Raw genomic sequence first — 25,766 nt, 5'->3', positions numbered from 1 at the left:
TACAGATTGGTTGTCATTTTCAGTTTGACATTGAATTATGACATCCAGGTACTTTTTAGTTGGCTGACAGCTCAACTAACGAGGCCCCAACTAAAAAGTCACCCAACTATTAAGCCCCCAACCAGCGAGTCATGACTGTATTTAGCGAGGGGGACGACTCTTCCAGATATGATAATAGTTATTTATGTAACGAGTTGCAAAAAGTTGATTTTTTCAGCACGAGTCGTACATTTATCCAACGAGGCTTGCCGAGTTGGATAAATACGAAGAGTGCTGAAAAAATCGAGTTTTGCAACGAGTTCCATACAAAATTTTATGCAATGATTTTTTTCATAATGCAACTCATTTGAGTTGCATAATGTTCATAATGCAACTCAAATGAGTTGCATTATGAACATTATGCAACTATTTTTCATTATGCAACTAATTTCAGTTGCATAATGAACCGGTACGGAAAAGTAGGTCATTATGATACTGAAATGGGTACACTGAGATGATTTTCCGTATACTTATTATGTGTGAAACTACATAGTTCTTTGCAATTTGGCTCCACCCTTAAAACTTATGATTGAAAACATAGATTTCATAGAGCCTCCCACAGATAACAGGTATGTTCCAAATGAATAAAAATCAACTGGCTCCATTAATACAATTTATGTGTGAGGTTTATACCATTCATTTACGAGTTGTTTATAATAATTATGTTTTGTTTCGAATAAAAATCATAAATCACGCAATAACTTTTTGTTTTTGTTTCATTGTTTTTGTTTATTGAATAAAAATCTCGAAAAAATCATAAACATAAAAAAATGCAGTGAAATTGATCGTTTTACTTAAAACTCGTCTTCGTCTCATGCTACAATGATGTTAGACACGTTTTACTTATGGCAGTAGACGGAAGAGTTTGATTTTCGGGGTGTCTTTCTTCATGGGATTCGGCCGCCAGAGAACTTCCGAAGAGGCCCAGGGTTCGTGGATCCTGAGTGTGGTTCCGAGACTTGGCTTCGCAGTCAAGGCTTCAGTAACATGATTATTTTTCTGAAAGAAACGATGAGGATTTGTTTGCTGTTCAAGGTTTTACCGTTTAATATACCCTTACCTGCTTATAGCATCGCTTCTCGTCGAGTTGGTTCCGGAAATTGTGGATTTTCCGAAGGCTCCTGTTTCCCGCCGGTATGCGACGGATGACCAGAACATTATGCATCTTCAAGTTTCTCAACGCGGGCTACGGCAACAGCTAAATTAGTTGGAAGTTGATCTTCCTCCTGCCAGTGCGAGCGTAGATCCGATGATTCCTCCTTCTGGTTCCCGGTAAAGTTTTCTGCACACCTTCTTCTAGATACAATTTCTCCCACTGAATCATTGAAATGAATGTTTCTCATGTGCACGTGCATTTTTAAGTTATAAAATGATAATGAAACTAATAATCACCTCAGAAAGAAATATAATTATCACCGCAGTTGTCGACGAGGTTTGATGTACAATGTGGTCGTTGCCCTGGCCGTTGCGAGCTTGCTATTCAACCTAGGGGCAAGACACTGTGAAATCCGGAGCAACTCTGAGCAATCCTGAGTAACTCTTTTTGTTCGAATCCATTCAGAAACGTCTCAACGAAGCGGGAAATCAGGCAAGACTGCTCGATTTTTCACTGGTATCAGGCAACACTTCGGGAAACCCAGAGTGATCCAGAGCAATCCAGAGGAATTCTGAGCAACACTTCGATAACAGAGTTACTCTTGCTGTATCTGTCTTGCCCCTAGTATTCAACTGAGTTTCCCAAACTTAAAATTTATGTGTGAGAATATATAATTTTTAACTATAACATCCTATCTTTAAAAATTATGTTTGCACACATATAAATGAAATAAGGTGCATACATACGATTAATAGTTCATCTCATGAAAGTTAAATAGATTGCTATAATGAGTAAGTTTACAAATATAAAAAAAAGGATTGCATTGTCTTATAAATTGTATATTCTAAAACAGTATAAACTTTAACTTTGCAATTTTATCAGTGTAGTATTAAATAGAAATTATGATACTGAATTGCATAAATAGATTTAGCCAAAACCTAGGGGCAAGACACTGTGAAATCCGGAGCAACTCTGAGCAATCCTGAGTAACTCTTTTTGTTCGAATCCATTCAGAAACGTCTCAACGAAGCGGGAAATCAGGCAAGACTGCTCGATTTTTCACTGGTATCAGGCAACACTTCGGGAAACCCAGAGTGATCCAGAGCAATCCAGAGGAATTCTGAGCAACACTTCGATAACAGAGTTACTCTTGCTGTATCTGTCTTGCCCCTAGAGAGGAACATCTGTTTGTTGTACAGTAACAGTAACTGATAAAAGAGACATATGTCTCTGTCATGTCATATGTATATACTGTGTGGAAATTAACACAAACACAGGCCAAACATTTCAATAGGTCCTATCTGCATTTGAGAGGCTCTCTTTGTTTACTTTCTCTTTCAATTATTGCAATGTAATGGTACACTTTTTAACTATTTTTGCAGTACAAATCAAAAGACGATTGTTTTGACCATCGTTGAATGCAAGGAGGCAATCAAAATACAAATAAACGGCTGAGATATTAACGAAAGAGAGGGAAACCAAAGAGAGCCTCTCTTCTGCAGATAGGACCTTTAGACATGTTTGGCCTAAACAGTATTTTGTTATGCGGGCATATCTCACCTTCAAGAGACAGAGACAAACCAGCCAGGCTGAAAGTCTCTGAAATAAAGACAAATCAATCAACCTTCAAGATTCGCTACTAGAAAACTGAGTGCTGCGAATAGAAACGGTTTTATTTTTCAAGCTAGCCAACACACACCTACACACTCCCGGCACACAGCTTGTAAACACGCACGAGCGTTCAATTTTCTTGCAATCACCTCTCTCAGCTCGGTTGTCAAACACGCCGTCGTGACGCTGTTCGGAAATGGTAAACATGATCAATCCACCATTATTTCAATTTTGTTCCGGTGTTCAAAGTTTATTATTTTCCATTTGCGATGGAAATTTTGATGGATAGTTGTTACAAAACTAGTTACAAAATTAGCTAAAATAGGCTCAAATCAATGTTTATCCTTCTCCTCGCTTTCTAACGGCTTGACAGCGGCAAATGGAGATATCGTGACAACATTTTTTTATTATATCCGCAGCACCTAGATAACAATACCTTTCAATCAATCACACAGATTCAACAAGGTTTAACATAACCTCCATCTTCAATGTTTGGCTCCCGATGTTTGGCTCCCGTTGAGAGAGCATATTGAATCAGTCCGCGAGACTCAGCTATGGAAAAGTCCGTTTTATATATACCGCATTTAGTTCACCACTGGACTGCGAACTGCGACTTCATAAGTGCGAAAACGTAAATAAAAGTGCGCGATTGCATCAAATCAGGTTGATGTTTTCGGCGCACTATTTCTTCAATCTATGGTGAACAAGTGCTCTGAAGACACCGAGTTGATTTGATGCAATCGCGCACTTTTATTAGCGTTTTCGCACTCGTGAAAACTAGTGCGATAGTCCAGTGGTGAACTAAGAACCGATGCACACGAGCGTTAATTGACGCTGCGTGAATTCACGCTGCGTTGCCGCAGCGTTCCTGTGGGGCATGCGTTGACATTGCGTGCCGCACACGGTGCGGCGCGGTTGCGGTGCGGTAGCGTTGCGTTCTCGTGTGCATCCTCCCATTTGATTGTGTGTAACTTAGGACGCACTTGCGTGCACGCTGCGTGGACGCGCCGCCCGTGTGCATCGGCCCTAAATGCGCTATATTTTTTACCAAATTAATCGATAATCTTGAAGAAGATCAATCCTTGCCATCTGCAATCTTCGATTGGGAACATCAAACATTTTTTCAGCACCGGGATTTTGTTATCTTTGACGTTTCCCTTTTGTGTGCATTTTCTGAGCTGTCAAAATTTTTATCTTGTCCGTTTTCTGCTGGTGGAAAAAGTCGCACGACGACGAAAGGGAAGAAAAAACTCCATCAGAACGTCGAAAACTGGACTGATGGTGAATAATCTCTGCGTCAGCGGGACGGAAAAAGTGAAAATTCATTAAAGTTTTCCCCGATAGAAAATCGATTTTGCCAACGAGAAAAAGTGCGAATTGTGACGATCGGAGTGATCCGTGTGCGGGACATATCGGTGCGTCCATTATTAGTGGGTTTCGTGGGTGTGTATTTTAAATTGCGTGTCCGTCGTCGTCGTCGTCGTCGTCATCGTCTCGGGAGCTCGGAAGAAGAAGGATGTGGTCTTTCTTCTCACGGGACTCGGCCAAAGATTTTCCGTACGAAATCGGCGAGCCAGTGCCGCAGTTCGATTCGCGTAGCATCTGGTCGCTGCACCGGGGCAAACGGAAAGGTGCCACCGGGGAGGAAGTGTCCGTGTTTGTGTACGACATCAAGAATGGGACCGACGTCAAGCTGGAACTGGCCAAGGCCGCCGTGAAGCGACTGAAAACGCTGCGCCATCCGAGCATTTTGCAGTTTTTGGACAGTCTGGAGACGGATAAGGTGCTGTACGTGGCAACCGAGCAGGTGGAACCGCTGGGGACGTACTGCGAGAGGCAGGCCGGCGATGGACCCCAGCGGGACCTCTACCTGGCATGGGGAATTTTCCAAATCACGGTAAGACAGGGATGCGGGGATAAAGGGCAAACTTTTTTTTTTCTCGCATTAGTTTTTGTTGTGGAGGAAATTGTGTCACAGAGTTTCATTGAGATGTGGGGAGAAAGAATGGGAAGTTGCTGCTCTCGTGAGGAGCGGAGCGATGATCGGGGAGAAGGTGCTAGAGCAGGGGTTCCCAAGCGTGGGAGTGTTTTGCATTTTGTAATTTGCTAACATATGTTAAGTTTTTAGTGCTGTTTATGTTGAACTAAACTTTATTACCTGAACTTGTACTTCTTCCTGACGTTAAAACCCAACTTGGATAGTATCTATTCCTCAGTTTAGTGTTTTGCTAAGTGATATTTTGACTGTGAATATACTTAAACATATACTGATCGGTCTAATGAGCACCATAAATTAAGAATTATCACTTTCAATAACTCTTTACGATTAGAACAGAAAAGACACATTGTGGAACATACGCTTCGTGAAAAATATACAATCAAATCATATCAGAGGATGACAGAAAAATCAACTGCGTCCAGGGATGCTTATTAGCCTTTTTGGAATGTCCTGGATCTGTGTTCATCTAAGAAAAAAAAACCTTCAGTTGTATTGTTTCGAGTATATCCTTCTCGGATTTTTCCTAAAGACAGTTTTATAGACTCATACGTCATACTGCATATACTTATCTCAGAGCATAATGCTAAAGAAATGTCAATTGATGGTATTCCCGGAAGCATCCTTGGAAGAATTCTAGAAGGTATTCTCGTAAAAGCTTTTAAACTATCACTGGAGCAAACCCTCGAGGTATCCCTGTAGGTACCTGTAAGGGACCTCTGGAAAAATTCTTGAAGAATTTCCCGGAGACATTCCCAAAAAACTTTCAAATAATGGATTCCTTGGAAAAGTCCAAATTACTAGAGGAATCCAAGAAGTAATTACTGGTGCATTCCCTTGAGAAGTTCCGGAAGGAATCACTGGGAGAATTCCGAAACAGTCTTCCCTGGGTGAATTTTTGAAGGATCCTCTGGAGAAATGTCTGGAAGAATCCCCGGAGGTATTCTTCGATTTTTAGGCAACTTCTTGGAGAAATTTCAAGGGAAATTTCTGGAGAAATCCTCACATAAATTTCAAAATGAAATCCCTGGTGGAATTCCTGAAGGAATACTAGGATAAGTCCTAAACAATCGTTGAAGGAAACCCTCGACACATTCTTGGGGAATTTCTGAAGAAATCCCTTGACAAATTTTTGGAAGAATCCCTAACTTCTATAGATAATTTAACAAAATAATTTTACAGAAGTCTTGATGAAGAACAAAGGATCTCATTATGTATCCCTGAAAGAATCGCAGGACAAATCTTAATTCCTTTACAGCAGCTGCTGGACATATTTTTAAAGGAATTCATGAATGGATTCCTGAACAAATCCGTGGATGAACTCCTAAAGGATTTCTTGGAGAAAATTGTGAAAGAATTTCTGGATGACTTCTTCTTTTCTGGCTCCTGTATGTAACCATATAAAACTATTTTGAAAAAATCCAATACAAATCGCAGAAGTGATTCCTCTACAAATCCTATTTTTAAAAACTCTGAAGGTACTCCTGGAAACTTTTCCGGAAAAATTCTTGGGTGTATCTCTGAAAAAGATGATGGAATGATTTCTGAAATTTGTACAGGAAACTCTGAATATTTTTTTGTGTGGATCCCTAGAGGAAGTTCTGAAGAAATTACAAGAGGAATTTCCGGATGAATTCCCAGAGCAATTCCTGCAGAAACTCCTCTAGGATTCCATGGGGGTATTCTTGAAGAATTTCTGGAAGAATTTCTCTAGAATTCCATAGAAATTCTTGGATAAATCCTTGGCGGAATATCTGAAAAAAAAAATTGGAAGAGCTCCTGAAGGAATACCTGGCGGAATTCCTATAGAGGAATCCATAGGGGCATTCCTGCAGGAATCCTAGGATAAATCGCTGGAGGAGAAATTCGTAGATGAATTCCTGGAGGTATCCCTCGAAAGCAAACACAATAGGAATTTCAAAGGGAATCCCTTAACAATTCCTGCAAGAATTTCTGGAAAAGTCTCTGCTTGAATTCCTGGAAGAATCCATGGATGATCTCTAGAGAAATCCCTGGAGAATTTCCTTCAGGAATCCGTGAAGGAATCTCTGGAATAGCGCCCGGAGGAATTCCTGGAGGATTTCTTGGAGAAATCTATGGAGGAAGTACTGAAGAAATCACAGAAGGGATTCTTGATAAAATCCTTAAGGAATCCCAAGAAGAGTTCGTGGAGGAACTCCTGGAGGAATCCCTTGAGCAAACCCAAGAGGTATTCTTAAGGGACTCCCTAAACAATTCTTGGAGGAATTCCTGGAGAAATTCCTGATGAAATTCCTGGAGGAATCCCAAGAGGAAACAATTCCCGAATTCTCAGAAGGATTTCCTGAAAAAAATCCTAAGGGAATTCCAAAAAAAGCAGTGTCGAAAATGTAATTTCAACAAATCTGGATTCAATCACCTGCAGCTCATTGCAAAATCTGAATCTAAAAAAATGGTATATGAAAAACTTGTGCTCTTGCACAAAGCTGGGATTTTTCTAGGAATTTCTTTAAGTATTCCTCCAGAGATCTTTCTGGGAACTCTCGGTGATGCCTCCTGGGATTTTTACAAGAATTCCTTCTAGGATTGGTCTAAAAAATTTTGTGCAAATTCCCCTTATGAATGTTCTCCGGAGATTTCTTCAATGACTCCTCTAAGAAATCTTCTTGGAACTCCTCTAGTACTTCCTGCTGATAAACTTCCAGGAATATCTGTAAGGTGTCATAATGCATCATTAAGCTTTCAAACGAATCATTCAATTATTGTTTGCCTAGCGTTTTTAAAATGATAAAAAACTGTCAATTCTGCAGCAATGCTGCAGCAAAAGTATCATCGCACTCATTGTAAGTGAACATATAGGATGATACTTTTTCAAAGGGATATTCGTTTTGGTGGCATAGAGTTATTACTTTGAAATTTCCAGCCACAAATCCATGTGTTGGCTGCCGATGGTGATGATGCCGTAAAAACCCCTAGAATTCCTCTGGAAATTCGTCTTGGAATTCTCCCAGTAATGCCTCCTGGGATTCCTTCACAAATTCTTGCTGTGATTCCTCAAGGGGGTACGTGTCATATGCCAAGACGATTTATCTAAAGATTTCTCCAGAAAAAATCATCTTAGAAGTCTCCCAAGAATGCCTGCCATTATTCCTCCAGAAATTCTTCCTAGGATTCCTTAAGGATTTGCTCCTGGGATTACCCCAGAAAGTCCTTCTAAGAATGCCTGATATGAGTCTCCACAGAGGATTTCATCAAAGGTTCCTCTAAAAATACCTCTTTGCATTCCTCCATGGATTTTTCCAAGAAGGGTTTCTCCATGTAATGCTTGCTAAAAATGATGTTTTACTGAACTCAACATATACATGAAAAGATGGATAAATTATTAGTGAAATTCCGAAAAATCCACAGGTAAGATTTGAACTCACGACTCCTATTCGCTAGATAAGTGCTTTTCCAACTAAGCTACTGAGCCAATTAATGACACGACATTTTAGTTGTCATAAGGTAAATACATAGGTAATTTCTCTGCTGGTGTCGTTGTCGGCGGTCACCAGTGAGCCAAAGTACACGAATTCTTCAATCACCACGATTTCATCACCGTCGATAGAAATTCGGGGCTCCGGATGCGGTATGTACTTTGCCTTCGACACATCAATGACTAATCCGATTTGCCTGGCTTCATTCTTCAGTTGGATGTTTCCACCATCGTCTCAAATTTCCGAGCTATAATATCAATATCATCACTACGCAACTACGCACATCACTCGATCCATCGTCGCGTCGCCTTGATCAATCGTATCAATTTATCCGGGAATCCGTATTCGTGCATAATCCGCCATAGCTAGTCTCGATCGGTTGTATCATACGCCGATTTAAAATCAATCAACAAGTGATGTGTGGGCACGTTGTATTCGCGGCATTTCTGCAACACCTGGCGGATGGCGTACATCGCGTCCGTTGTAGCGCGTTCACCCATGAATCCAGGCTGATATTGTCCCACGAACTCTCTTGCAATCGGTGATAGGCGGCGGTACAAAAATAGAGAGCGTATCTTGTAGGTAGCGCTCAGTAGTGTGATCGCGCGATAGTTCCCACAATCTAACTTTCGCCCTTTTTGTAGATGGGATACACAATACCTTCCATCCACTCCTCCGGTAATACTTCCTCCTCCCAAATCTTGGTAATGACCCAGTGTAGTGCTCTCACCAGTGCTTCTCCACCGTATTTTAGAAGCTCGCTTGTTAGTTGATCTGTTCCAGCGGCTTTGTTGCGTCCTGCGCACATACTCCTAAATCTGTTACCACGCCACCTTCGGTACATACTTGCAACGTCGCCATTGAGGTGGTCATCGTAATGCTGCTGTCACCTGTCGACCGCCTCACGCTCGCTCGTGAGAATGTTCCCGTAATTATCTCGGCACATGTCGGCTTGTGGTGGCACAAAGCCTCTGCGCGAACGGTTCAGCTTCTCGTAGAACTTTCGTGTGGCCTTAGCGCGGTACAGTTCTTCCATCGCTTCGCGATCTCGTACTTCCTGCTGGCGCTTCTTCATCCGGAAGACTGAGTTCTGCCTGTTCCGCGCTGTCTATAACGTGCCTCATTCGCTCTCGTACGGTGTTGCAGCATTCTCACCCATGCTGCATTGCATTCTTCTCGTTTTTCAACTGTTCACATTCGCCGTCGCACCAGTCGTTTCTGTGATTCGGAGTCGCGAAGCCTAGTGCTGCAGCCGAGGTACTATCTATGGCGGATCGGATGTCCCTCCAGCCATCATCAAGTGCAGCTGCGCCAAGCTGGTCTTCCTTTGGTAGGGTGATTGCTAACTACTGCGCGTAGTCTTGAGCTACTTCTACGTTACGCAGCTGATCGATGTTGAGCCGCGGCGTTCGACTTCGACGCGTGGCAATAACTGTCGAAAGTTATCCATAGAATCCACACAATAAATTCCTTGAAGAATCCCTGACAAACCTTTTAATAAACTCCTTGAGAAATCCAAAGAGAAATTCCTAGGGGTATACTTGAAGGAAACCCTGGAGGAATTTCTGAGAAAATACATTGTTCGGATTTAAATTTGAAACTAGTCCTTGAAATCACCGTATGTCGTTACAGCTGATCAAAGCTAAAAATAGTTTTTATATTTAGGTTTCGGTATGCTTAACTTAAGTTTCTACTACTTACATTTTGGTTTCGAATCCGTCCCCCTCTTGCAAATGGCACTCGTATTCTGATGGCAACAGATCGAATTCCTAATATTCATTATAAGGGTACAAATTGTATATAGTAGGTTTTATGAAATTTTTGGGTTTGTAGATTATCAATTCAGTTAAATTCTTATGTCTAATTTTGAACTTACAATGAATTAAATGTGTAAATCTTCTCTGATACTCGACGTTCTATTCAAACCTAACCTGTTTGGCAAACGGCACCTAGTTATTAGGAATTTAGATAGTTTTAAGCAAAAAAGTTTATGTAATTCATTGTAACTTACTTGAAAATCAGTTTATATATACAAATAAAGATTTAACTTTTTTCCGAAACTTTGAACTATAAATTTAATCGATTTTTAATTATACTGCACAAGAAATCTCCACGTTATGCAATAGTATCTAATTTCAGTTTTGTTTTGGTTCTAGTATTACGTAATTATCTGCACGTTTCTATATCATCTGTCACAAGTCAACTTTCTCGCTGTATTGTTCGGTCGATCTATTGTTGCACAATCCAGCAGGGATGTTGTGTTGAGCCCAGTGGTTTTGATCGGAACATGCCCCGGCCCGTGAACCTGGTCCGGAGTTCACATCCGGAACAGCGTCGCAATCACTAATCTCCATCAAGGCGAGTTTAGCAACAGCCCGCTTCAGCACTCCACTGTTGGTGCGAACAAGTGCTTGTCGTACTCTCCCGTCTTCCGATTTGATAGGTTCCTCTACCCGGCCGCGTATCCAGCACTTCCGTTTGTCACCATCCACGACATAAACTAGATCTCCAGCCTTCAAGTTCTTGACCTCTCCGAACCACTTCTTCCGTTGGCTAAGCGATGGTACGTATTCCTTAAGCCATCTGTTCCACATTTCTTCGGCCAGTTTCTGTGAACGCTTATAGCAATCCCTAAGAGCTTCTGCTGGATGTACTGGAGGAAAGGCATGCAGCGACTCATTCGGTGAACTGCCACGTAGAAAATGGTTTGGGCTGAGCGCTTCGGCCTTATCTGTTTCCTGGCTGACATACACGAGGGGGCGAGAATTTACGATGTCTTCAGCTTCAGCAATCGACGTTAGAAGAATTTCGTCAGTCAGGCGACTTCCGTCGCCAATCGCTGCCAGCACCTCCTTCACGGATCTCACAAGCCTCTCCCAGACTCCCCCCATATGGGGAGAGGCAGGAGGATTGAAAGTCCATTTCATTCGAGCGGACGTGAACTCATCAGCGCATTCCGCCCCAATACAGCGAACTCTCTCAACCATCTCTTTGCTTGCACCCCGTAGGTTGGTCCCGTTGTCCGAGAACATTTCTGTTGGTGGACCACGTCGGCAAATGAAGCGGCGTATTGCCATTGAACAGGACTGAGTAGTAAGCGAATAAGCTACTTCGAGGTGAACTGCTCTGACCACTAAACACGTGAATAGAACTATCCACCTCTTCTCGCTGCGACGGCCAACAGTGACCACGAATGGGCCCACATAATCCACACCAACAAAACTGAAGGGTCTCAGAAATGGAGTCAATCTCTGTACCGGTAATGCTGCCATTCTAGGAATCTGTGGACGATTTTTGTTGATTCTACACCACATGCAGCCTTTGGCGATTTTGGTGATAACAGCGCCTACCGCCTGTACATAGAATCTTTGCCGCAGCTCATTTTTCACTGTCTCTCTATATCCATGACCAAATCGTTCGTGGTAGTGTTGAACAATCTTCGCCGTAACTGCATTTTCCTTTGGCAACACTATCGGAAAACGAAGGTCAAACGATAGGAACTCGGCACGTTCCACACGGCTCTCCATTCGTAGAATTCCGTCGTCATCAATAAGTGGCGTTAGTTTGTACAGGAAGCTTGATTTCTCGATCTGCAGCCTATTCGCTTCAGCTACCTCCGCATTTCTGGTCAATACCTTTATCTCGTCAGCAAATGATTCAGCTTGTGCCATCTTGATCAAAATTCGTTCTGCTATCTCGTGCTCAACTTGTTTCAACGGAGTTTGTTGTATCGGAAAGCTTATCAACTTGATGACTGTAGCTTGCCTGTGTGTAGCCTTCAGTGTTTCGATCGGCAGACCGTGCAACTTCCTACGACAGTTGGATACGAATCTGAAGACAGTAGCCACAGTCCTTACCAAAACGGTCCATTTTGAGATCCGATGAACATCGATGACTGGTTCGAGAAGCTGGATATCATGTACAAGAAGATGCACTTTCACTTCTTCCTGCGTAGTAGTCAACTTTTTCTGCCTCGGCCAGTCGTCCTCCTCTCGATAAAGAAACTTGGGGCCCGTAAACCATTCGCTTTCTGAGTGTAGCTCCGGATCACGGGTCCACTTCGTGAGTTGATCCGCCACGTTCAGCTTTGTAGGTACCCAACGCCACTCGCAAAGTTTGGTGAGTGTGAGGATCTCCCCGATTCGCAGTCCAACAAACTCCTTGTACCTTCGCAGGTCAGAGGTGATCCAGGACAGCACGGTTGTAGAATCCGTCCAAAACACTTGATTCGCTATGTTGAACGAGTGATTGCTTCGCACTGCTACTGCCAACCTTGCTCCTAAGACAGCCGCCTGCAGCTCCAGCCGCGGCACGGACATTGGTTTCAGCGGGGTTACCTTGACACGGCTTGTCACCAATGTACATTGTATTTCTCCGTTGACAATCGCTCGAAAATATGCCGCACATCCGTATGCTCCTTTACTGGCGTCGGTAACGATGTGCAGTTGAAGGTCTTGAATGTCCGTAGAACTTGCTTGTCCGAAGTAGCTCCGGGGTACTCGAATCGCCTCGATACTCGGAAGCACTTTCGTCCATCGGGTCCACTTCCCGAAAGACTCATCATCGATAGGCTCGTCCCAGCCGCAGCCCGTCCTCCACAAATCTTGTATCAGCATCCGTCCGAACACCGTGAATGGTGATAGCAGCCCGAGAGGGTCGAACATTGACATTACCACGCTCAGAACGATTCTTTTGGTAGGTCTGCCGTCCCCGTGGAGTATTGAATGGTATTCAGAACGTGTCGCCGTGGAGAAAGAAAGAACATCGTCCTTAGGGTTCCAAACAATTCCAAGAACACGTTCAGTCAGCGTTTCCTTGTCTTGATGAAAACGTACAGCAGCGGTTGTTGGCTGTTCTCCCATCGCTTCCAGGAAACTTGAAGAATTGGACACCCAATTTCTGATGCGGAATCCTCCGCGGGAATGAATCAGCTTCACTTCGGTAGCTATCTTGATTGCTTCGTCCACGGTGTCTACACTATCGTAGTAATCATCTACATAATGCTTGTTGATTACTGCCGCTGAAGCTTCTGGGAATTCGTGCTCGAACTGTGCCGCATTCAAATTCTTAATGAATTGGGCAGAGCATGGAGAACACGTCGCCCCGAAGGTTCCAACGTCCATCACAAAGGTTTCAGGGGGGCTGAACGGATCTGGTCGAAAGAGAAAGCTTTGGAACTGTTTGTCGGCGGCACGTATACGAAACTGGTGGTACATCTCCTGAATGTCCCCACCGAACGCCACGCATCTTTCCCGGAACTTGCTGATTACGGACTGCAGTGGTACCAGTAGATCAGGACCGGTTAAGAGCTCCGAGTTTAGCGATGTTCCATTGACAGACGCTCTCGCGTCCCACACGAGGCGAACTTTCCCTGGTTTTCGAGGGTTGAGCACAACGTTGAGAGGAATATACCAGACGTTTCCCTTCGCCATATCTGCCTGCTCGGCATCGGTAGCCTTATGTGCATAGCCCTTTGTTAGATACTCGGAAATCAACTGATGTACCTTTGACCGGAGCTCCGGATCTCGCTCCAATTTCCGCTCCAACGCTTTCAACCGAGACACGGCCATTGGGTAGCTATCCGGAAATCGTCGCTCATCTTGTCGCCATAGTAATCCGGTCTCGTACCGGTCTCCAACTCGTTTTGTCGTCGTTTGCAGGATACTCCTTGCCCGCAAATCTTCGGTTGATTGCGCCACAGAAGCTACTGAGAGATCGTCCAACAGAAACTGAGTACGCATGGCGTCGTGTAATTCCTGGTTGCTCATCGGTTCCAGCGAGTGAAAGTGTAACTTGACTTCCGACACTACGGCTGCACTTGGTTGAGGGCCGTAAATTGTCCACCCTAACTTGGATTTCACGCCGATTGGCTCTCCAGGTGATCCAACTCGCGATTCAAGGGGGGCAAATACACTCAGGTTGTCCAGTCCAAGGATGATCCTAGGCTCTTCGATCCCATAACTCACAGCAGGTATATTGTTCAGATGCGGATATCGGTCAGCTAGCTTTTCGTATTGGAGGCTCTGTTTCGGTAGTTTCAATTCGGCCACAGTACGAACGTCCTTCAGTGGCAACTTTTCATCCGATCCACGTGCAGAAATCAAAAGGTTGATTCTTTTGGATGTAGTTTCGCACCTCTTCACGTTGCCTGTCCACGTAACTACCAGCGGTTCCGCGAATCCACGGGCATCCAACTCTTTGGCCACAGCGTCTTCGACAAGGGTGGATGAGGAACCTTCATCCAAGAATGCCAAAATATCCAGCGCATAGTTCTCGAAATATAGGGTTACGGGAACCATCCGAAAGATTACACCACGATTTAACGCACCATGTGCGTTGCACGCGATGTCCATGATCTGCATGGATCCTTCTGCGTGATGCAGTAGAGGGTGGTGGCCGCCTTGACATCCGTTGATGTTGCAGTGGATTTTGAAGGTGCAACGGCTTTTGCCGTGGTTGTTCAAACACAAAATACAGAGCTTGTGTTGCTCGATGACCTTCAGTCTGTTCGAGATACTGAGCTTCTTGAAGTCGTCACAAAAGCGCAGTTTGTGATCCGTCCTTTTACAGACGAAGCATGGCTTGGTTCCCTTGAACGGGACTGGGGGATCCGGTTGGCCGGACGAAGTGTTGTGGACGAGCATAAACTCGTTCCGCTTAGACTTCCCTTTTCCGGATTTCGATGGTTGTTCACGGCTGTCACTCAGGAAGAGTGTCGAGAACTCTGACACCTCGGAAGCGTCTGCTACGATTTCGTTCATAAAATCGGTGAAAATTCTCAGAGGAGTTCCTAACTTGCCCCTTTTGAAACGGACCCAGTCCATTTTGTAATTCGATGGTAGCTTTTCCACCAGTTCCTGGACAAGCATAGGGTTATTAAGGTGATCCGCAAGTTTTGCCGCCTCCAAGTGATCGCACAACTGCTTCACTGTTATTCCGAATTGCATGAAGGTTTCCAAGCGGTCGGCCCGAGGCGCTTGTGCATTCCGGACCTTCGTTAGGAGGGTCTTCAGTAGTTTTTCCGGTCTGCCAAAAATTCGACTTAGGTCATTGATGACATCTGGCACCGACTCCGGAAGAACCAATCGGCTCCGGACCGCCTCGAGAGCATCTCCTTGAAGACAATCTTGGAGTCGTTTTAAATTGTCCAAGTTGGAGAAACCGCAGGCCTTAGTGGTATATTCAAAGCAACTTATGAACATTGGCCACTTCTCCGCTTCGCCTTTGAAAACGGGCAGATTCTTCGACACGGCTTGGCGAGCAGCTAATTGTTCCTGCGACAGCCTCACCGTCTGTTGCAGTTGCCGATCTTGTTGTAATGGTAGATTTTCCCCCGTGACGGGCATTCTCGCGTTCCTCACGAGCCTTCCAAATGCCTCGCGGTTCTCGGGATACCAGCCAAAATCTGTAGGAAGATCCGCATTCCCTGCTTCACCTGGTGTGTCATCCTCCTCGACTTCACTACCCTCTTCACTTTCGATTACCGAGCAGGTTGGTTTGGATGTAGCTCCACCTTTACTTTGACCCTGCTGCTTCAGCCAGAACTGGACCTTCTTCTCGAACGACAATTCGTTGTCGCTCTTCAGTTTCTCGCCTCCAGTAGCACCTTCTGCTTCTTCCGAAATACTCTCCGCAATGGCCTTCTTCGCACCTTGGAACTCCTCGTGCAACCTTTTACGCTCGTTAGCAAACTTAGCTTCTTCTTGTAGCTGTCTCTGCAGCATATCTCTTTCTTCCTTCAATTGGCGTTGCTTAAGCTCTCGGTCCTGCTGCAGCTGCTTTTCCCGGAATTCCGCTTCCTTTTGTCGGCGCTTTTCCTGCAGGACACGTTCCATTTCGAGACGTTTCTCTCGAAGGATCATCTCCTCCTCCAGGGCTTTCTCCATAGCACGTTGCTCGGCTTCTAACTTACGCAATTCTTCGTTCAGGCCCGTTGTCGCCTCTGGCACGGATGACTGATTCGATCCTCCGTCGCTCTTGGACTTCGAGCTCCCTTTTTTATTCGTAGCCCTCTTCGACGCTTTTGGGACTTGTAGTTCGTTGCTGCACTTGTCACAGCTCCAATCCGAGTCCCTGATCGCTTCCGTGACCCCGACGCACGAGAAGTGCGCCCACGATTGGCAGGTATCACACTGCACCATGTCGCAGATTTTGTTCGACTTGTTGCACTTCATGCAATCTCCAACGGTCGAGTCCATCTTTTGAGGTCAAAATCTTTGATTTTGTTCGGATTTAAATTTGAAACTAGTCCTTGAAATCACCGTATGTCGTTACAGCTGATCAAAGCTAAAAATAGTTTTTATATTTAGGTTTCGGTATGCTTAACTTAAGTTTCTACTACTTACATTTTGGTTTCGAATCCGTCCCCCTCTTGCAAATGGCACTCGTATTCTGATGGCAACAGATCGAATTCCTAATATTCATTATAAGGGTACAAATTGTATATAGTAGGTTTTATGAAATTTTTGGGTTTGTAGATTATCAATTCAGTTAAATTCTTATGTCTAATTTTGAACTTACAATGAATTAAATGTGTAAATCTTCTCTGATACTCGACGTTCTATTCAAACCTAACCTGTTTGGCAAACGGCACCTAGTTATTAGGAATTTAGATAGTTTTAAGCAAAAAAGTTTATGTAATTCATTGTAACTTACTTGAAAATCAGTTTATATATACAAATAAAGATTTAACTTTTTTCCGAAACTTTGAACTATAAATTTAATCGATTTTTAATTATACTGCACAAGAAATCTCCACGTTATGCAATAGTATCTAATTTCAGTTTTGTTTTGGTTCTAGTATTACGTAATTATCTGCACGTTTCTATATCATCTGTCACAAGTCAACTTTCTCGCTGTATTGTTCGGTCGATCTATTGTTGCACAATCCAGCAGGGATGTTGTGTTGAGCCCAGTGGTTTTGATCGGAACATACATAGTGGAATTTCTGATAAAATCTCTGTGTGAATTTCAACAAAAATGTCATCCAGCCTTGCCGGGAAAATCCTTATAAGAATCTATGACAGAATCTGTAGAAATATTTTTGAAGAAATATTGGAGGATTTTCTAAGACTTTCATAAGAAATGCCTGGAGCAATTTCTGAAGGAGAGAAATGTCTTGAAGGAATATCTAAAGAAATGTGAAGAAATTTTAGGAATTTCTCTAATAATCTCTTGTAGAATTTCTGAAGTAATTCTTGGAAAAAAAATCTTTAGAAAGCTCATGAGAATATTTTGAAGGAGTTCTGAATTTATGATTCTTAATGTATCGGTGAAACATTTTCTAAAAAAATCCATGGAGTAATTTTGAGACAGTTCATGGACGGTTTTTAGGTGGATACTTTGAAAAATTATGAAAAAAAAACTCAAAAGAAATTCTTAGATGAATTCCTGGAACAATATATGCAAGATTTTTTGAAAGGAATCTTTCAAGTATTCAAGTAAAGGAATCCATGCAAGACTTTCTTGAAAAAAAAGTTCCTGAAGAAATTTCTAGAGGACATCATAAAGTCCCTAGGGATTCCTAGAAGATTTTGTAGAAGAATTTCTGAATTTCTTTAGGATTTCCTGGATGTTTTTTTTTTCAAGTAAATCTACGAGAAGCTTCCAAAGGAGTTTTTGAAAGTTTGTTTTTAAGCATCCCTGGGTGATTTGGGTCTCCAATTAGCCTATAGTGGTTAAGGCTATGGATCGCCAATCCGGAGACGGCGGGTTCGATTCCCGTTCCAGTCGGGAAAATTTTCTCGACTCCCTGGGCATAATGTATCATTGCACAATGGTCCACGAACCAGATTTACGAGGAAAGATGCATGCAGCGCCTTCAAATGATTTTCTAGATTATTATGGTCTTCTACAAAGTTGTTCCTAAAAATAAGGCCCTCTTTTCAATATACATGAAAATTAGGGTGGTCCATATTTTCAAAGAAATTGGGAACCAAACTTGTTTATTTGCAAGAATAACTATATACATTCTTCAGAAAAGTTGTAGATCTATCAATTTTGAGCAAGTTTGCTGAAGACACTTTTCATGTAGCATTAAAACTGACCGATCTAGAGGTATTTTTCTAAATAAGCTTAGGGTGGTTTAAGAAAAACCGGTTCTCTGGCGTTAACTTTTCAATTTCGATTTTTCACCAAAGTCGCCCAAGAAACACTTGCAGAGCATTTGAAGACGCGTCGTTTTGTGCGCTGAGATGATCGTTATCTGTTTTGGTTCAAAAATTACAGGCATTTTTCTAAAAAAAATCATAGTTTTTTAAAAAGGTGTTATGACGGGTTGGGGCAAACATAAAAAATATCTTTTGCCCGCATTAAAAAAAAGAAATGTTGTTATAAAACATATCAAAAAATTAGAGGGGTGTTATTTTTGTAACTCAAAAAAAAAAATACTTGAAAAGTGCCTATTTTTTCTAGAAAACCATCAATATCTTTTGAACGATATGACGTAGCAACATTCTCAGCGCACGAAAATGTTCGTTTTTTAAAGCTTTAAAACTGGTTCTTAGACAACTTTGATGAGAAATTTGAAACAAAAAAGATAAAGGGTTTAAACTGTTTTGACCAAATTTTGAGCATTTTCCCATAGTTTTCATAGGGTGACGCTAGAACAAATCGTTTTAGGGCCGAGGCTTAGCAAAATTTTAATCCGGGCTTAACTTTTTTTTCGATTTCTTCACCTCGGCTTAACCACTAAACCCGGTTTAACCTTCACATTACCGACCCCCGACAACTCATTTTGAAAATGCTGGCATTTCGTCAATTTTTATCCGATTTTTTTGAAGTCGCCCTTAATCGATCATAAATTGGTGCTAGTTTATTACACTCAAGTGGCCATGTAACATCCGGAACCATTCCGGAAATATTCCGGATTGTACTGGGGTCAGGGGGTGGGAGAGGGGTTTGTTTTGCCGAACGACTAAAAGTGGTTATTTCGTGTGTTATTGTGTTTGGGAGGCCCCCGCGGAACCTGTTTCAGGTGTTCCGGAGCGGCCATATTAGTTGATACACACTTCAGTTATTTTTTTCTGCCCCAATCTCTTGAAATCATGAAGTTTGATATGTCGCACGGTATGTTTTGGTTGCAAACCAGAAATGTCCCCAATGTGACCCCCGTGGAACCTATGCTAGATGTTCCGGGGTGGCCATATTAGTTGATACAGACTTCAGGGTATCGTTTCTGACTCAGTCATTCAAAATCATGAAGTTTGATATGACGCACGACATGTTTTGGATGAAAACCAGAAGTGTCCCCAATGAGGCCCTGTCACGGTGATCCGGATGAGTCAACCTAGTCAAATCTGATTATCGCAGTTGTGTTTTATTGTTCGCAATAAAAATTCAACTGAAAATCGATGGTTCAAACACAATAACACACGAAATGATCATTTTTAGCCATTTCGGCACCCTCCCTGACCCCAGTACAATCCGGAATATCTCCGAAATGGTTCCGGATATTGCATGGCCACTTGGGTGTAATAAACTTGCACCAATTTATGATCGCTTGAGGGCGACTTAAAAAAAAATGGATGAAAATTGACGAAATGCCAGCATTTTGAAAATGAGATGTTGGGGGTCGGGTACGTGAAGGTTAATAAAGCTACCGTTTACGTTAAGTGTGGCTTATTTTAAGCGGTGCTCTGAGGTGGCTTAGCAGCGCTAAGCCGGACTTAAGCCGCAATTTGCAGAGTTTGGGTTTCTTCACCTGCTTCATGGATAAGTTTATGAAACCGCAGAAAATATTTTTAACTAGCTGTCCCGGCAAACTTTGTCTTGCCAAGCTGTGGTGGTTTAACAACTGTTGGGTTCATTGCAGCACGGCACTCTAGATCGGTTTTATTGCGATCGTGTTGATTTTCTTCCCAGTTCAAAAAAATCAGGTTTTTATCAATTTTCTTACTTTTTTAGATGATTTTCACAACTTTTATTACTTATAAACACAGCCGCCATGAACACGAATCGAACCATGGTAGGGCCATTCTGATCGGTTCATCCATTCGTGAGTTTTGTTGCCTCAAAGGGACTGCAAACTCATTTTTATATATATAGATTAAATACTTAGGAACGATACAATTGTAAAACGTTTGGATACGGATGGAGGTGATGATAAAAAAAATGATAATCTACACAGGCGCGTCGTCAATATAAAACATTCAACATCGGTTTTTGGGACAATCTAGTTTTTACATTAGATTGAAAGTCTCCAAAAAGGCACCGTGTTGATAGTTTTGGAAATTTGTCATCCTGATTTGGGAGTCGAAAGTACAATTTTACATTGAAGTTTCTATTTATTTTAATCCAGTCCTTCCATAATTTCAGGCCACAATAAACATATTTTTGTCTCTTTATGGTTCAAGAGATATATATTTTTTTAACAAACAAACTTAGGATGACACCCAAAAAAATCTACTAATAACTTTTTATACACTAATTTCCTACAAAAACATAGTTCAAAGCACGTTTAGCCCATCGAATATGCAACATTTTGACTCATAATGCAGATAAAAATTTTCCTTTCCTTTCCTTGATTTGAGAGGCTTTAACCGTTAGAAACGGTCATTCGCCTCTCGTAAATAAAAAAAAAACATTTTGATTTCTCTCCTCCCCCTTCATAAATTTTCGGCTGGATTTTGTATTTTGAGGGGGCAGGTAAATCAAATTCATCAAATTCGGATTTTGCTAAAAATTCTTTAACAAATCCGATGAGTTTTAAATATTTTTCAAATTAAATTCTTTATTATCTTTTCCTCCCCTTCTCAACCAACGACAGAGTGGCGGAACAGAAAGTGAAATAAATATATCGGCCTAATTCTAAATATAAAAAGTATTATTCGTGGTGTACTTCTAATGCGAAGTATGCACTTCAAACGGAATCGCTCAAGTAATTTTCGTTCAGTGTATTATTTTTCCGTGACCGGAATGCTCAAGAAATTTAACACAGCAAGCTCCATTTGATTTGACGTTTCGTTTCAGCTCTACTAGGACAGCAGTACTAGGATCCGGAATAAAGCGACGCTTTCGCATTTCTTGAGCGATTCCTTGCCTGAATTTTCCACGCATCGAGATAGGCCAAAAAATTTCTTGCGATCAGCGTACCTACTACCCATAAACATGAATTATTTTGTATACCATACCATACCAAATAGGGTGACGTTGGATATTATCGGCAGATTTGTTCTTTTCGTCGTGGGGGGTTTTTGTCGTCTAAAATTCCTGAAACATGGCCATACATATAATTCAGCTTACTTTGGTAGGGTTTGAGGCCAAAAGTACAATAGGTTTAAAAAAACCTCCCATGACGAAGACAACAAAACTGCCGAAAATACGTTAGTTCCCCTTTCTAAAATTGACGCAAGTGGATTTTAAATATCTTTTTGCAACTCAGCACTATGAAATTTGATTTATACTTGACGTATCACAACGGACTAGTTTTTCGTACTATACCAAACAATTGCAATATGAATCATAATGCATCTGATTTCGGTTGTACAGTAGACGTTCGGTCGGCGAAACGGTTTAACTGCAATACTTTTTAACTGCAAGTCCGGTAAGTGCAACAAATTTGCAGTTATCGCACCGCTATCCGTCAAAACGGTGCGCCACGTTAGCCCAAATGAACAGCTGGATGAATTTTGCGTTCATTTAAAGTCAATTGATGGGTTGTTGACGTCTATCTGACGTTGCAGTTATCGAATTTTGTTCGCTAAGTGAAACGTAAACATGTTGCAGTTATCGAACGTCTACTGTATTATGAATCATAATGCAATTTTTTGATCCACAACCAGAATTGTCACGGCAAGAGCTTGCCAAATTGCCGGGGTTATAGTACAGTTCTTGATCAAAATTTAGTGTCTAGCATGATGGAACACATGACCGTTCCCACCAAACCACCGCGAAGCACGATGGTACTGATGGAAATAAATTATTCTGGTGATTTGTTTTTCATTACAAAAATTGCAATCGTTGCAAAACTCGATTTTTACAGCGCACATGTCAACCCATTTTCTTTACGATGAATATTTATAGCCTTTTTCGAAGATATTCGATGACATTGAATCTATATACCTAGGTCAAAATTACATGTTCAGCATTGCAAAATACGTTCCGTTCTATATTTTAGTACAAGGCAGCGAGCATCGTATTAACGCATTTTTATATTAAAATCCTAAACCTTTCGTATGGGCCATAACGCACGATCATATTTTCCTTTCCTTTAGAGCGTTACGTAATTTGTGAACGGCACCTAAGCATTTTAAAAATAAAGTATTAAAAAAACACCAACGAATAGAATAAAAGTGGAATAAACTGTTTCTATTTCATTTTCTAGTTGAACTTGTACTTTGCTGTGGCTTTCATTGAATGTACAAAGTTCAAAATTTTAAACATATGGCAAGATGGGTCACCTAAGGATGGATCACCATAACTTTGTAAATACAAATCGTATTGGTTTGTATTCGTCCGCTACTCTTTAATACACTAGTTAGCTATGCTAAAAGTCGATAAAAAGTTCATTAAATACAAAATATGATGTTAAACAAGCAGTTTTGAAAAGTGATCGATTTTGCGCCGTGAAAAAAGTGCGGGGCAAGATGGGTCACTTTTAAGGTAATTCACATTTTCTCAACGAAAAACGTCAAAATATAAGATTTGTTCCGCATTCATATATGCTCCATATCCATACTGAGTAAACAAGAGCTACTAGTAAACATTTTATTATTTTATTTGGAATATAAAACACTTTACGATTTCAGTGGTTCTAAGGCGACTTGAAAATCGATGTTTTCACTCAAAAATTATCATAATTTTATGTTATAATTTTGAGTGTTCATTCCGCTTGATTGGAGTCATTTATGAGATAGTCTTGTAATAAAAAATAAATAACTTTTGAATGCTCCAAAAATACGTTCAAAATTGAAGGTGACCCATCTTGCCCCGCGGCCGTTTATATGGAGATTATATGGAATTTATGGCATATGAAAAAATGCTAAAAACCATTTTATTTTTTATTTCCAATGAAAGTGAATAATTTTTCAATCAACGCCCCAAACTTTTGTATATTCATGCTGGTCATCTAACAAAATTATTAACATACAGTAGACGTTCGATAACTGCAACATGTTTACGTTTCACTTAGCGAACAAAATTCGATAACTGCAACGTCAGATAGACGTCAACAACCCATCAATTGACGTTAAATGAACGCAAAATTCATCCAGCTGTTCATTTGGGCTAACGTGGCGCACCGTTTTGACGGATAGCGGTGCGATAACTGCAAATTTGTTGCACTTACCGGACTTGCAGTTAAAAAGTATTGCAGTTGAACCGTTTGCACCGACCGAACGTCTACTGTAATCAAAACATGAGTAATGCGCCCGAAAATGGCACTGACCCATCTTGCCCTGCCCACCCTATTCAAAATATGGTCTGGACTCTGAAGCATCTCACGACCAACACATTTTCAAAAACTCACTACCGTCTTACCCCGTTCGTTCGACACGTTTTAATACGACACTTTTTAATTCGTACCCCGCTTATTCGACACATGTCGAATTAAAAAGTGTTCGAATGTCACAGCGATGTACACTGTAAATGCAAAACAGTTTGATATTGCGCTTATACTCCCACCCGCAGCAGCTCCTCCTGCAGCTGGCAATTCCGGAAGTTCTGAGTTGGTGCTATTCTACACCCAAACCGCCTGGAGACCAACCGGAATGAACTGAGGATGGCAATAATCGTAGAAAGAACGAGATTTTCATTCGCACCACCGCATTATCTGTTAAAATTATGTTTCATAACAAATCCGGAAATCAAAACAAAAACAAAAATAGAGTTGCCAAAATTCAATGATCATGATGGTGTAGGGTGACCAGTTTGTCGAATTAAAAGTTTACCCCGGTTATTCGACAACAGTCGGTGTCGTATTAGCGGGGTAATACGGTATCGAAATGCAACTCGACATATGTAGGTTTGTCCCAACTTGAACAGAATAGGACAAAGATCGTGCACCACGAGTTTAGAGATTTTGAAGCCTTGCGTTGTGATTTTCGAGTGGTAACTTCGAGTCGGTAAACACTGCGACGCTGCTAAAGATGTATCATTTAAAAGTTTCGGTTTTGGGTTAGTAATAACTGATTAATCACGAGTTGAAAAGTACGCAACAAATTCAGCTTCCGTTTTGTCTGCAACAAAAAAATATCTGTCATCTGTTACCAGTTGGGATAAAGCAATACTACCCCACAGTAAAAAAGCGAGCCAACATCTCTGACCCCCATTGTGCGTTGAACCCCATTTTGACAGCAAAAAGTTTGTAAACAGTAAGCTTTTCTGGACCAACACTTGAAAAGCGCGTAATATTTTCCACAACAAAAAAGAAAATTTTCGAAATTACTCGGAGAATTATGAAAAAATGTAATTCTCTTAGCTGAAACATGTTACAATAAATAAAAACGTGTTCAAATTAGGCCGCAATTGGGGACGCAAAGAACTTTTTTATCGATGAAAAAATATCGCTCGTAAACTACGCCTAAATCAAATGTTTGACCTGAAACAGATGATGACTTTAAAAACATGGCCGAATCGCAGCTGGTTGGGATGAAGAGTAATCGCCGCGTCTTCTTTGTCTCTTGTTTTGTGCCTCTTTTGTCTGACAATTCTCTTCACTGTTCACAGACGAAAGACTCCTTAATCAGCCTCTTCCTATATGTTCTACTTAATACGGTGTTCGTCTTTTCCTTGTTTTTATTCAGCCCTTTAATGGCTGCCCGAGCAAAATTCAATAACTGACTATGTAGTAACAAACTGATAACTAGTGTTCGCTCCAGAACTCATTTTACAATTTTGTGATATCAACTTGGTAGTTCATGTTACCGTTACCTGTCAAACTGGGGGCATCATCGTCGACAACAACAATGGAAGTTAGTTATCAATGGCCGTTACAAATATCTTTTCGATAACAAAATGAGTTTTCAATAGGAGGCAATCAGTGAAGTACTAGATTGAAAGTAGTGAGCTGGATTTTTGTATGGTGAGATGATCAATTCTCCATTTCTGCAATGAAATGGTGCAAACAGCGTAGGTTATATGATTTATTGGCTAATTTGATGCTATTTGAGCAAAAGTTTGAATAACTGTGTTGTTGTATTATTTTTTCCTGCAACTTTAACAACACAGTTATCCAAACTTTTGCTCAAACAGCATCAAATTAGTCAATAAATCATATAACCCACGCTGTTTGCACCATTTCATTGCAGAAATGGAGAATTGATCATCTCGCCATACAAAAATCCAGCTCACTACTTTCAATCTAGTACTTCACTGATTGCCTCCTATTGGATAAAATTGATTGATTTACAGACGTTGATATCAGGATGACTTTAATTAGAACATAATGAGATATTGAGGTATCACGGGTATACTTGGTTGTTATCATGTTTGTTATGTTGCCTGCTTATTCAGCCACAATAAGAACAAATTTAGTTAATTATGTCTGATATCAGATAACACGGTATGTTATCCGATCGTTATGAAACTCGGGTGTCTTAACCTTGTCTAGCGTTAGAAGTTCCGCAGCGTG

The 25,766-nt window shown here is 41.4% G+C and overlaps 1 protein-coding gene across 1 annotated transcript; it reads right to left on the bottom strand.

Moving 5' to 3' along the window:
- Positions 1-10,389: 10,389 nt before the first annotated feature.
- Positions 10,390-16,395, bottom strand: LOC134288713 (uncharacterized). Its single transcript, XM_062854417.1, has one exon. The coding sequence runs from the start codon at positions 16,393-16,395 to the stop codon at positions 10,390-10,392; it is 6,006 nt and encodes a 2,001-aa protein (XP_062710401.1).
- Between the last annotated feature and the right edge of the window lie 9,371 nt (positions 16,396-25,766).

This window comes from Aedes albopictus, chromosome 1 (genome assembly GCF_035046485.1).
Source record: "Aedes albopictus strain Foshan chromosome 1, AalbF5, whole genome shotgun sequence".
Taxonomy (NCBI): domain Eukaryota; kingdom Metazoa; phylum Arthropoda; class Insecta; order Diptera; family Culicidae; genus Aedes; species Aedes albopictus.
This window is presented reverse-complemented; position numbering and strand designations above follow the sequence as displayed.

Excerpts from the sequence above, each read along its gene's own strand:
- LOC134288713 (XM_062854417.1), bottom strand. The coding sequence starts at position 16,395 with ATGGACTCGACCGTTGGAGATTGCATGAAGTGCAACAAGTCGAACAAA.